Source organism: Prionailurus viverrinus, chromosome A1 (assembly GCF_022837055.1).
Source record: "Prionailurus viverrinus isolate Anna chromosome A1, UM_Priviv_1.0, whole genome shotgun sequence".
Taxonomy (NCBI): Eukaryota; Metazoa; Chordata; class Mammalia; order Carnivora; family Felidae; genus Prionailurus; species Prionailurus viverrinus.
This window is the reverse complement of record NC_062561.1, coordinates 28,427,738-28,441,197: the sequence shown is the minus strand read 5'-3', so window position 1 is coordinate 28,441,197 and position 13,460 is coordinate 28,427,738. Positions and strand designations below refer to the sequence as shown.

The 13,460-nt window shown below is 35.5% G+C and overlaps 1 protein-coding gene across 8 annotated transcripts in view; it reads left to right on the top strand.

Annotated features, from left to right (window-relative positions):
- DGKH (diacylglycerol kinase eta) overlaps positions 1-13,223 on the top strand; it is a 192,032-nt gene extending 178,809 nt beyond the window's left edge. For all 8 annotated transcript variants that reach the window (XM_047860464.1, XM_047860332.1, XM_047860392.1 and 5 more), the window contains one exon: positions 355-13,223. In XM_047860464.1, coding sequence (XP_047716420.1) covers positions 355-407 — 53 coding nt within the window. In that variant the 3' untranslated portion in view covers positions 408-13,223. The remainder of the gene's footprint in view (positions 1-354) is intronic.
- Positions 13,224-13,460: the final 237 nt, after the last annotated feature.

The following is a 13,460-nucleotide window of genomic DNA, read 5'->3' as shown; positions in this document are numbered from 1 at the left end:
AATAGGAGAAACCAATTTTGACTCTTGAAGAACTGTATTGTGTATAATTTATGATAGTGTTAACGTTTAAGAGTTTGTGTAGGATGCGATTTTTTTTACTGGTTGGCAATTTTTGCTTTATAAATTGACTTTTATAGTTTTTGCTTCCTAAATCATTGATTATAAACTAAACTAAATGAACTGGATGCTAATTATACTATTTGCTGGTGAAATATTTAAACCTCGGTCTTCTCTGGTCAATAAACTTCTTTCTTTTCCTTCTCTTTCTTTTTTCTTTTTCTCTTTCCACCTTTTTTCCTCTTTCTTTCTTTCTTTCTTTCTTTCTTTCTTTCTTTCTTTCTTTCTTTTTTTCAGGACCTGGGGATAACGAAAGTGGGCCATATGAAGCGAATTCTCCAGGGAATTAAAGAGCTTGGAAGGAGCACTCCCCAGTCTGAGGTGTAATCACATTGGTGCTATTCCTTGGAAGGGAAGTAATTGCTACTTAATACAAAGCTCTTGGAAGCAGCTGTCTGTTTCTGTAGTCTTCTGCCTAGAAAAGTAAGCACCACTGAGCACCTCTGTGGCTTGATATTTTGCTGTGGGTGAAAATTTTGATTTGAGGTATTAGAAAATATTTTCGTGCCAAAAAAATACATTCCACAAAGCCATTTCCCTATTGTGCAAACTTGACATGTTAAAATATGCTCATATAAGTAAGAAGGTAGGAGGAATCTGAGACAATTGCATTGTCTAAAAGATGGAAATGTTTACTTTCCTTAAACCTGGTCAGATGGAATGTTCTTACTCTGTGACTGCATAACAATATGTGGCTAAAACTCTTAGGTTTCACTATTGGAGGCATTGGCTTCTTCCTTAAAATAGTTGGTTAGGAGACTAAGATGTAAATTAAGCTGTGTTTTGAATGTTAGATGGGTATCGCCTCACTTTGCTAGCATTCAGTGGTCATAGAATATGGTTAAAACCCCTCAAATATTATGAATGAATGCAAATCTTAATGCACGACATTCCTGCCTGAATTGTCTTTCTTTTTCTTGCATGTCACATGTAATATCTTAAAACTTGGCTTCCATGTCAGTTTTAATGTAATTTAATTTATTACTGCCTCAGTACCTTTTTGTTGGTTAAAGGCACTTTTCTGTTCTTTGATGTGGGATTTTGGATAAATATTCTGTATCTGAGAATTTGTGAACACGTGTCTGTGCCATAATCAACAAATGATACACATTTTTTGCAAGCCAATTTTATGTCACTCTATTATCAACACTAGGTATGCACAGTAGGAAAATTTTCTGGATATTTTCATAAAAGTATGTGTTCTATTGCCGAACAAAACTTGTTATAGCTTCCCAAACCAAAATTCCCACATTTTGTTCTTATCTTTGGTTTTAATTTAGTGTTTATTCAATACTCTGTTTGTATTTATAATATAGTGGGCTGTTGACATCCAGTTTTCTGAAGGTCTCAGCTGGGGTTTGTATACTGATCGTATGCCGATTGGTCACCCAGACTTATCCACTAGCTAGAGTGACTACTGACACAACTTCCCAACAAGAGATTTACATTTTTTCTTAAGGGCTTTTATCTCATCTCATTCTTATACCATTATTACTATTGTCTCACCTAATTCTTATATCAGGCAGGTATTATTTTCTTGTTTCTAAACCACTCTACTTCAGTGTAGCTCAGTAGGAGTCAACATTACAATTATCAAATCTTTGAAAGCCAAAGGCACACGTGTTAAAAAGTCACCAAAATATCCTCAGACCATCTTTCTTTAGGCGTTATGTACCAAAAATTAATTGTAATATTTCAAAATCTCCTATATAAGAGAAGTAAACAGGGTATTGACCCAGTGGTAACAATTTTCATGAAGTAGCCTTCTAAGCAGGTGCTCTGTAGATACAAATACACACACATACACATATACACATATATGTGTCTATACACATATACCGTGTTTGTATATTCATGCTTAACACACATAATCTTGAAATGTACTCTCACTGATATTTTCTAGACAATTATTTGCCAAATGCTTAATGAGAAATATTAATGGGAAAGCACTTAAAATGAACTATTGTCAGACATAATTTAATTGTATCAAAGAAATTTAAACATTTGACACTTTATTCTTATTTATACATTGCATATTTACTAGTAAAATCACAAAATTAAGACATCTTAGAAGTAAATGAGCCTGATGGGTTCCTGACCAAATATGTCTGACTATATATTCTACCTGTCTAAGTTGTGAATAAATAGAAAATTTTCAAAGGAAATTATATCAAGTAGCATGAAAGAGTAAAAAACCACTCACTTAGTAAGTGTATTGTTACCCTCAGCTATGAAATCAAAGGGCTTCTCTTCCAGTCCCTTGATAATCTGCACCCCCTGTCCCCTGCAAGTTGTCCCGCTCTCTTCCAGGCACTTCCCTGTGAAATTAAAATAGAGATGGCAGAGTCTCGGAATTCTGCTGAGGTCACAGATACCTGTCCAGCTCTACCAAAAAGGGAAATGTAGGTGCAGAGAGGCATGGGACTCACCAATGAATTTTGGGTTGATTTTCACTCACCCAAAATACCCCTTTGCCAATAGAAGAGACTTAAGCTATTACATGTTCAGAATTTGAGAGTAAGATATAAATGATTAATATTTTTTTGGCTGATGTTGATCTTTTTACTCTTAGGTAATAACTCTTTATGTTGTAAAACCTCAGTTAATAGACTCTTAACTAGAGTTTTCCTGCAGATGGCTTTTGGATGAGGAAAATCCTTTAAAATGACAATTTCAGTATCTTTTTTTTTTTTTTTGTCGTTAAATTAGAGCAATCTTTCCTGTATGCTTTGTCTATGCATGGCTGTGTAGGACCCACAAGATTTTGCCCACACCTGTTTGCCAAGATGGTATCCTCAGAGCCTCCTTAGGCCCCTGTCAGCCTCACAGAGGAGCCAGCTTCTTACAGTAGATGGAACTATAAATAGAAAGTAGAAAGAGCTTCTCTCTGGGAGGTGATCCCAGCTCAGGGGAGTGCAGTTGTGGCCTCTGTACCCTGATCCATTCAGAAGCTGAGGTGAGAAGCTTAAGCCTACTCTTGACTGTCAGCTGTAACTGTACTGTTCCTCCCCGCTATGCTCTCCCACACCTTGATAATTTGGGAGAGGTGAAGGGGAATCACAGCCAGCATCCATTTCCTTCAAGTCTTATTTCCGTGAGGAAGAACTTGCCTTTTTTTTTTTTAAGATTTTATTTTTAAGTAATCTCCCTACGCAACATGGGCCTTGACTCACAACCCCGAGACCGAGTCACATGCTACAGTAACTGAGCCAGCCAGGCATTCCAAAACTTGCTTTTCAAGAAGGAAAGGGACAGGGTCAGGCCTAAGTAAAATTTCAAAGGACTCAATTCTTCCCTTCAGTGTTATTCCACCTTCCTTTCTGAGTTTCCTTGCCAGCTTTTGGCCTCCCATTTCCCACATGCCCAATGCAGTGATGGTTGCTCAGATTCTCACTACTCTTTGTTACCCTTTCTTCATCAACTTCCATACTACAGAATGACTGCTGTCACCTCTCCCCGCTTGAGTGCCTGTTGCGGATCCTCTGAACAAAGTGCTAGGAAGAAAACAATTTAAAGAAAACTGATTTTACAGTTCACATTTTAAAAAAGGAAACTTGCTAATCTAAATGAACGGATGGGTTAGATGATTTCGAGACCACGATATAGATTGCTCTGGCTGAGAAGAGATGACCTGTGAATGTCGAGACCCTTGCTGTCCAGTATTATAGGCACTAGCCACATGTGGCTGTTTAAATTTACATTAATTTAATTAGAAAGTTAATTTCTCCATTGCACCAGCCACGTTTCAAGTGCGCAGTAACTACAATAGACAGTGCAGGTGTTAAACATTTCCATCATTGCAAAAATCGTACTGGCCAACACTGGTCTAGATCATTGCTACTCAAACGTGGTCCCTGGGCCAGCAGCATCCATGCCACCTGGGAGCTTACAGAAATGCAGAATTTCAGGTCCCCTCCAGACCTACTGAATTTCAATCTTTTTGTAAACAAGATTTGGTGGTGGTTAGCACTGGCCTAGCCTCATTTTATCGCTCCCAGATATTAGAGATCCGAATGCTTCAAAAAGCCCTCGAATAGCTCACTCCCCAACCCACTACTTCCTAGAAATCCCAGAAAGGAGCTTTAGCTCATTCATCACCTTTGCTAAGTTTTCTTCTGAATGCTTATTCCTAATTCTGGTTCTAGATAAACCCTGCCTACCCAGGAGTTGTATTTGGGTAGCTAAGATAGAAAGGGGATGGGCTGGCGGGCGTAACTGGCCTCTCTCCAGCTCCCTACCTCATGTTGAAGTCACTAACAATCTACGTTTGCTCAGTTTCTTGCTAATGTCACATTCTCATTTGTTCACAACTTAAGTCACAGGGAACATTTCAGAAGAATATGTAAGGAGATAAGTAAAGACCAGGTCAGTCTCCTACAGCTCGTACATTTCACTTTCAGCAGATTATCCTGTTGACGTAGTTCATGCTTGAGGATACAAACAGCACACATACATTAAATGAACCAGTAAGCATGGAAAAAAAAAAAAAAGAGGTCAAAATGATTCCAAGTAAAGTGAATGTGTCATTAAAGCTCTTGGGAAGGTGTGTTTTGCTGGACTTTTTTTTTTTTAATGCTAATTTATCTTGATTTTCAGACAGTTAATAATTCCTTAAAATAGTACCTGAGATATATTTTGATCCTCAAAATACAAATTATTTTATTCTGTAATAAGATCTTTCCCAATGATATATTGTCAGTAATCCTTCACTTAATAATTTTTACATATTGATATCATTTACCAAAACATTACTGGCTACAGATTCTTTAGCTAATTTTAATGAATAAAGAGGGCACCACTTGAGTCTTGATAGAAGTTATTTTTAACAGGCATCAAGAAAGAAAATATTCATGCAAAGCTCTGACTTAGAAAATTACAGCGGAAACTTACATATACATCATTTCTAAAGTACATTATCTGTTATTTCTGACTGAACTGACAACACAGTGGACTCTCATGTTCCACACATGTGAATCCTACAAGGATATAGTTTTTCACTAAAGTTCCTTAAATGTTAACATCTCTCAACCTTGACATTTAGGATCTCTCCTGCCCTCTTCCTGCCAAACGAACTCATCCTGCATTTTTCAGATGCAAGTTGGGTAAAACCATGGGTTCAGAGTTTGATAATAATACAAGTGGCAGTTTTAAAACACCAAGCTTTTAAAGTCAGTTGGAAAGAGTGAAAAGTGAAGATTCCTCAAATACTAACTATTGGTCAATGGAACAACCTCTCTGGGCAGTTCCCACAGCACTTGGTAGCCTCACCTCTCCCCCTCTGGCTTCCCCTTGCCGAGGGCCATGGGGCCTGGGACCCGTCTCTGCTATGGCATCTCCCAGGTGACTTTTGTGTAGCAATCTCCGTGTCAGATGGGTAACACAATGCCTCTGCAATCGGATGCCTTCTTAAAGAAACACGCAAAACTTTAAAAAGGCAAAGATTATTGGTTTTTATAATACCCAAAGGATTCTTTACCTTTATTATTGTTCCTTTTTGTTATTGTCTCCAGATTTTGTTTTGAGATATTTCTGTTAGAAGAAAAAACTGTAAATGTTTATCATTACAGAGAACAGAGAGATAAAAGACAGCTGGACTGTACCTATTTGTATACTTCTTTCTGTTATTTTCGGGAAAATAACTTTAACAGTAACTGAGAGTTCGTTAAACTCAGTAACAATGTTTAAGATAAAGACCCATATTACTACTGTAGATGGACAGATTGATTCCCCTTATGTAACTAAGATCTTCTATTTACATATATTTATATCTTCTCTCTTAATTTCTTATGCACATCCAAGTTTAAGTTGGAAAAATAGAAACCAAGCCACTACGTAAAAGCTATAAAAACTCCACCTAAAATATTTCATTTTAGCTACAAGTTATTCATTGTATAGGAATTTATAAATAGCCTGGGTATTTCATAGGAACTGCATTTCAAGAGTAAATTAACCGTACCTAAAAGAACATAGGGATACTTTTAAAATGCATTAAGATAAGTTTCATATTCCATTGATGATGCTATTGAAGTAGGATAATGCAGTTAGATAAACAAGCTAAAAAGAAAAAGAATATATTTTGTGGTCCTTACTGTTTGCACTATTGTTTACCACAGGTTAGCCATATCTATTTGTATATTCTAAGTATTAAGCTGATATGTAGCTAAAGGTTTCTTACAGTTCTGGTAACTGGTAACTAGTGCTGTGAAAGGTTTTGGTATTGTAACATTCCCAGTTTTGTGAGTTATATATTGTATATTGAAGATGATTAATAAATTGGAGTAATATATTTATCTAGAGCTGGGAAGATATGATAATTATTTTCAAATCTTCACGTAAGTTGTATCAAATTTGTTTCTTCCTCTTAAGTGAGATAAAAGTCTCACTTTTGTGTTAAAATGTCTATTTATACAACAGGTTTCTCCTTTTACTGGTTTTATTAATTTTCATATTAAAATTTTTCTTATCTTTTGATACCAAAATAATTATCCTGCTGGTTATTCAAACTGCCAAGATGTATTTTAGTTTGCAGGAATTTTGGCAGACAGAATATTTAATAACAAACCAGCTTTGTATATTTTGTGGCTTTGGAGGTGAGAATTCTACCTTTGAATCTCTGTGTGAGGCAGTGCTCATATCAACAAACTGAATAATAAGACAGTATTACTTGTGATCATCAGTAGAAGGTTTTCTCAAGTTGTATAAATCAGTGCATTTATTTATTATGTTGTGAAATTTAATCTTTATACAAAATGCATATTCTAGCTCTTTTCTTTGTTACTGCTGTGGCTTAGGGTATAATAGCTCTGTTAACGATTTACTTACGTACTTGAAGTACTCATTTCTGTCAAACAGATGCCCAGTTTTTTTTTCCTTCTTAAAAAAAGTGGTATTTTTCTGTTTTTACCATCGTAGGTAACTGAATAGTAATAGGGACTTTGTTAAAAAATAATTTGCATATTTAAAATACATATAGCAAAAAGGCATAAAGCCAAAATAAAATCACCAATATTAAGAATTTAATGTAACCAAGGGATTCACTGTGCTAGATTTTGCCAATATATATTTTATCTTCAGGTCAGAACTTCTGTGATAAACTTTCCATTTTTCTTTTAAAAGAGAGAGAGCTCTGTGATTGTATGCCAATATAACACTAAACTGAACATTGAAATTCTCAAACCCCAAAAATACCGCGCACTTCAAGGGGCCAGCTTTAGATTCCAGGGTGAATATTTTTAAACATGTGTTTGCATTTGACTCTTGTCTACTTTACAAATAGTAACCATGATGGTTAATGCTTTATTTGTTTCTGTCAATTAAGTCAGTGAGGCTTGAATTGAGTTTTGAGTTATTTTTGTTTTAAAAAAGTATTCTCTGTTCAACTCTTTAAAAAGCTAGAAATTGAAAACATAAGGGCATAACCTACCAACCAGAATAAAATCACATGTTCTGACTTAAGGTGAGGCAATGTTGCATACCAAAGAAAACAATTTAACTAGCCCTAAATTCAACCATTTTATTGTTTTACAGTGTGAGCAATAGGTGAATTGTGAACTATTTAAGAACAATAGTAGGAGATTAAGAATTTACTATAATTTTAAAGATACGGAGTTTTATATTAATTTTACTGTTGTATAAGCAATGATTAAAGGCAGAAAAAAACATATGAGAAACATTATATGGAAATATGGAAACATTATAAAGAAAACGGAGCTTGAGCTGGATATTTGCCAAAGATTTGGAAATGAATAGTTTGAACATAGATATCTTTCACCTTGTATGGTAGAAACACAAAACATGTGTTCCTTGTCTAGTAGGCACAATACCACAAAACCCAAAATAGTTACACCGATGATGTCTGAGACTGTATCTGTATGTTACCAAAATAGCCAATGAATTCAGGGAGCTCATCCCACTGTTGCAATTTAGAAGTCATTTAGGCAGGTAGTTTGGATGACCTCATCATTTGTGTTTATTACAAAGCGAATGTCTGTGCTTTGTCAACTTTGTGATTGACAGAAGGAGAATGAGTCAGAAAGACTTAGCTAGTTCCTATAGAATATTTGTAAATGTGGATCAGACCATACCACAAAAGTTGAAGAGATTTTCATGAACTTGCTAAGCCTTGAGATTTGTTAGCAGTGATAGATTTTCCTTTTACTTGAAACAACAAAAGATTATTAGAATTTACAATATTATAAATAGCTGAATTATATGATTCTGCAGATGGGTATATGGTTTAGATTTAGGTGGTTCTGTAACTGACTCTGGGCACTGGCTCGCTATGCCTTTTCTACAAACTATGTATGTTTCGGTGTTGCAGTTTTCCCAATGAGACATAGCACTCAAAATGATCAATTATAAGTACTTGGTAATTCTTCTTTTACCGAAAAAATGATGTAAGTGTGAATCACACTTAAATTTACCAATTGTTTTTCTTTAAATGTATTTGTTTTGAGAGCACAGAGACAGTGAGTGGGAGAGGGGCAGACATCTGAAACAGGCTCCACTCTGACAGCAGAGAGCTTGATGAGGAACTTTAACTCCCAAGCTGTGAGATCAGGACCCGAGCCGGTCAGATGCTCAACCAACTGAGCCCTTCAGGCGCCCCTTAAATTTACCAGTTCTTTCCCACTGTCATTTGATATACAAAGAAAGACTTCCAAAACTATAGCATGAAGATTACAAGTCCAGATTAATATCCCTGATGTTGCGTTTGAAATGAAAGTGAAGTTACATTAATCCTCTCTGTAGCAGAGTAGGGGATGGGTATTTTCACCTGTTTACTACAGGTTCATATTATTCATTTAAAGGCAGGCTAAACTCTCATTTCTAAAATCTTCAGAAATTCAGATTCATTTTGTTTTTTCTACATTCACCGCAAACAACCATTGTATAGTAGCAGATTGGTTGATTTTTTCTTTTTAATTAAGGCCTTCATGTCTTCTCTTAGATTAACACCCAAAAGAGAAAAATGTCACTTTAAATCAGTGGTTACAAAAATGAAATACGGGACTTACTTGTTTCATGCTGTGACATCGCTTGCTCTCTGTACTAAATGAATTCTGAATGGTTTTCTTGCTGTTTGATCTGAAGCATGGATCGTTAGCTACATTTCCTGGCTGTGGAATGGTACTCCCTCATGAAAAGTACCTGCAAAACTTCCTGTAAAGAAACTAAACTGGAGATTATTTTAATTATTGCCATAATGGAAATCTGAGTACAATTTAGGGGAAAAAATTCGAATAACCATGTTAAAATCATTAAATATCGATGAAGGTAAGTGAATATTGCCTTCTATTTTTACCTAACATTTGAATTCAGTCACTAACTGATAACTTAAAAAGTTTGTCCTGAATATAGCATAATATGATAACTTGAAAGTCCTGTCACATCCCCTTCCCCTAAAAATGTTGAAATTATAAGAGGCTGTAAACTGGGTGATATGGAGAAATGACCAAAGCAGAACTCGTTTGCAAGGGATTTGGATCTGTCTCAATGACACAGCCTAGTTTTCATGAAGACGGGTCTCTAAACAATTCCAGAATGATTTGGTAGAGTGACGGGAAGAAATTATTTTTCTGGGTATTTGTGTCTCACAATGACCTGATATACAGACGGCCCTAGTATAATTAACATTAATTATAACTTCTGTTAGAACCTACCCTGTTTACAAATCTGTTGTGCAGCGATTTTTTAATATACATAATGATGAATGAATTGCGAACTTGGACAGTTCTTTTGTTTCCTCTCCTTCTTTGACTTGAAAAGCTTTCAAAAAGCTTTTGAGATGACATAATTTTCATAGCAACATGATGTGACTGCCTGCTTCTGCCAAGAAACTCCTGAACTAAAATATGGAACAAAACAAGTGCTTAACCCCAATCTTGTTTTTGGATTGTGTTTGCAAAAGCATTTCATATATCAAAGTTTTCTCAGTATTTATGCAGTTGCATATTTCATTTTTTGTCCGTCTCAAAAGTTGCATTGGCGTTTTATGTTCCATTTCTAATTATATGCAGTAAAGTGATAATTCCATTGCCGTAATTCAGCCCTCTGCCGATAGACCTTCGTGATTTTTCTCTCCTGTGCTTTTGCCGTAGTTTTTCAGCAACCGGTTTTCCTACATACATTGTTTCCTACCTCTAGTTCATCTTCCACATGGTTGAACGGAGTGGGAGTGGTCTTTCTGAAATGCATTTTGTTTGTCATTCCTTTGCTACAATTTCTTAGGTAGGTTCTTTTTTTTTTTTTTTTGGAGCATAGCAACCTAACCCCTTACTGTGATAGATAAGGGGTCTCTATGGCTTTGCCTCTTCCCATCCTCAGCCACCATTTCCTCTAGAGGCCTTTTGTAATTCATTGCCTTAGCATAATCACTTGCTAGAGATCAACTCATTTAAAACTCGGTTCAGATTTAACTTTCCGTGGAGCTCTATCTGACTTCCCAAAGTTAAGTATTTCATTCATGTTGCATAGCATCTTGAAACTTTCTCTGTTAAAATAACATCACATTTCAGTAATTTCGTGTGTGTGTGTGTGTGTGTGTGTGTGTGTGTGTGCCTGCCTTTCTTCCCCCTACCAAATTTCTCCATCTTTGTAGTCTCAGTGTGAAGCTACCATATAATAAGACTTCAATAAATGTTTTCGAAAGAATGAAGGTCCTATGGAACCCAAACTTCTCTATAATTTTATACTTTCACAAATGCAAGCTTAGACTTCCCTGAGCCACACGAGGGATGTGTGTATTCATGAGCAGGTGAGCATGTGTGCACTCTGGGCACACGGTGCCAACAGGAGATAAACATCAAGGAAGAGAGATTGTTTCGAAAAGGATAATCATTTGTTAGTTTTTCGTCAGAAGTGTTTACCAAATCTGACCAAACCTGAATTCTTGTTTCTAAAACCGAGGCTTACAAAATTTTCAAATCACTGTCAAATTCTTGTTTGTAGTTCATGCATATGCCCTAAAGACCACCTTGCTGTTTCGCAGACACATTTAGTGTCTACAGTCTATATAAACACATGCATTGATCACCTAGACAAAATAAAGAAGGATATTTGGGAAAGAATCAGAACTAATAATGAAGGTGAAAGTTTCTCAAAAGTAATAGCCAACCAGAGAGCTAGGCTGAATTGGTGTGATTTCAGGTCATTTATAGCTAAGGATTATTTCATTTTTTATGATGCAAATGTAAGATGGCTTGTTTGTGCCTGTTGTCCCCCCCTTCTAGAACATAAAGACTAAAATCTATTACCTAAGCGTTTGTTTTGTTCTTTTCTGACTCTATAAAACACTGCAGCCACGTCCCCAAATCGTGATAGAGGTCAACACAAAAATTCTTTACTGTTAATAATTCCTAAAGTTAAATAGTAATCAAAAATGCATGTAATTAAATTAAATGCCCTCTTCCTTTGCTCATGTAAGAGACATTTTTCCACCTGCTCTGTACGGGGCACTTGATTAGATGCTGGTTGTACAATAAAATAGTCTGTCTTCAGAATTATTTTCTACAGTCTGAGAAATTGGGGGGACACTGTTTAAACCAAATGTTCCTCAGGTTATTTTAGAATAATCTCATTCCGCCCCAAAAAATCAACTTTGCGTCATGAAGAATTAATCCCATTTTTATGTCCAGTTTTTGCACTTTCAGGTCAGCCATAAATAATTTTTCACCATCACTCGTCAAGTATATCTTTCATCAATCCCGTAGAACCCCATCTCTGTAGGTGCTATGTGTGGTCCAAGTGGCTAATAGATTTCTAGAACATGAATTCAATTTCAAGTCCATTTTAGAAAGGCATATATCCCTATTAATGCCATACACCAAAATATATGAGGTATGGCTGTAAACCCACAGCAGAAGGAAAAAAATTATAAAGTAATGCTTTCTAGTATAGTTCAAAGACTCCGTTTGAAGTTAATGGGTTGATATTTCCACCCCAATTATTTTTAATTTTTAATGGGGAGTAGAGAGTAATAATATTTAACAGGTAGCATACTTATCTGAGCATATAGTAAATATACTACAAGTATTTGTATGCCACAATGCACTGATATTGATGAAAGAAAGCAAAAATATTTGACTTATAAAAAATTAACTTCTCTGCATATTTATTGATGGTTAGGCAATAGGGTTCCTTTATGAGAAGGAAAAAAAAATATTGTCAGTAAGTATGGAAAAAACCTTAAGTGTGTGTATTTTTACCTTTTGATAGGCATATTTTGAAGTCATTCTTTCCCATCAATATAAATAAAGTATCAACCATTTCTTCATTCTCTAGGAAAAGAAATTTTTAGTTTGATACAATTTTACTCTTTGTTCGATACTGTAAAAGGTCCACAAAAGGAGGAGGCTTGGCTGGACACTTAATTTACCTTCCCATAAAGATAATCATAATTATTTGCCTCCTGTTTATTATCATGTTGAAAACCTGACAGTGTAGCTCCTTTTGTCCCTCACATTGCAAAAGATAGTTTTACTCTAGCCTTTGCCATATTATTTATAGTTAAGAATTTACTACATTTTGGTAGTCTGTTTTGAAACTTTTACTTGTATCTGAAAGATGCAGATCATGTCTATTTATTATTACACAACGGGCTCTGTTTGCTGCAGAAAAGAGTGAAACTTTTAACTGCTTAGCACATTTGCCAGTGAAATATACCTGACAGAGCAGAGGTTGTAACTTTCGCTCTAATTACTTTTAATAATGGTAAGGAAATGTGTTTTGTTTGTTTACATGCTGTTTACAATGGCATAATTTTTTAAATATATACAATTGAGATATTTATTGCATACTATTTTAAAGATGTTTTATGTGTTTTCACCTTTGGAATATATTGTTACAGTTACTTATACAGATAATTTGGGTGGCTTTGTTAATGTAGCTAGTAATTTTTATGACTACTAAGTGACCAGTTTTCCGTGCCTTTTATTGTGGGATGCATGATTATGTATTTATTGTACGGAAGTCACTGATGTGTGTATTTTTGTACTTTGCTGGGAGTAATGGTTGATCTCGATGTACATGATGATGAGAGATGCCTTTCCCAAAGGGCACTGCCTTGAGATCGTCCTTCTCAAAATAAAAAGAATGCATTTGGAGAATGTGTGAAGCCTACTTTCTTTCTGGGAGAAAGTCTTATTTTTTTAATTAAACTTTTTATTGTGAGATCATTGTAGATTCACATACAGTTGTACAAAATAGTACAGAGAGAGATCATGTGTACCTTTCACCCATTTCCCCCCTATGATAACATCCGGCACAACTATAGTACAATATCACAACCAGGCTGTTGACACTGACAGAGTCCAGATGCTGGACAGTTCTTTCACCCCAAGGCC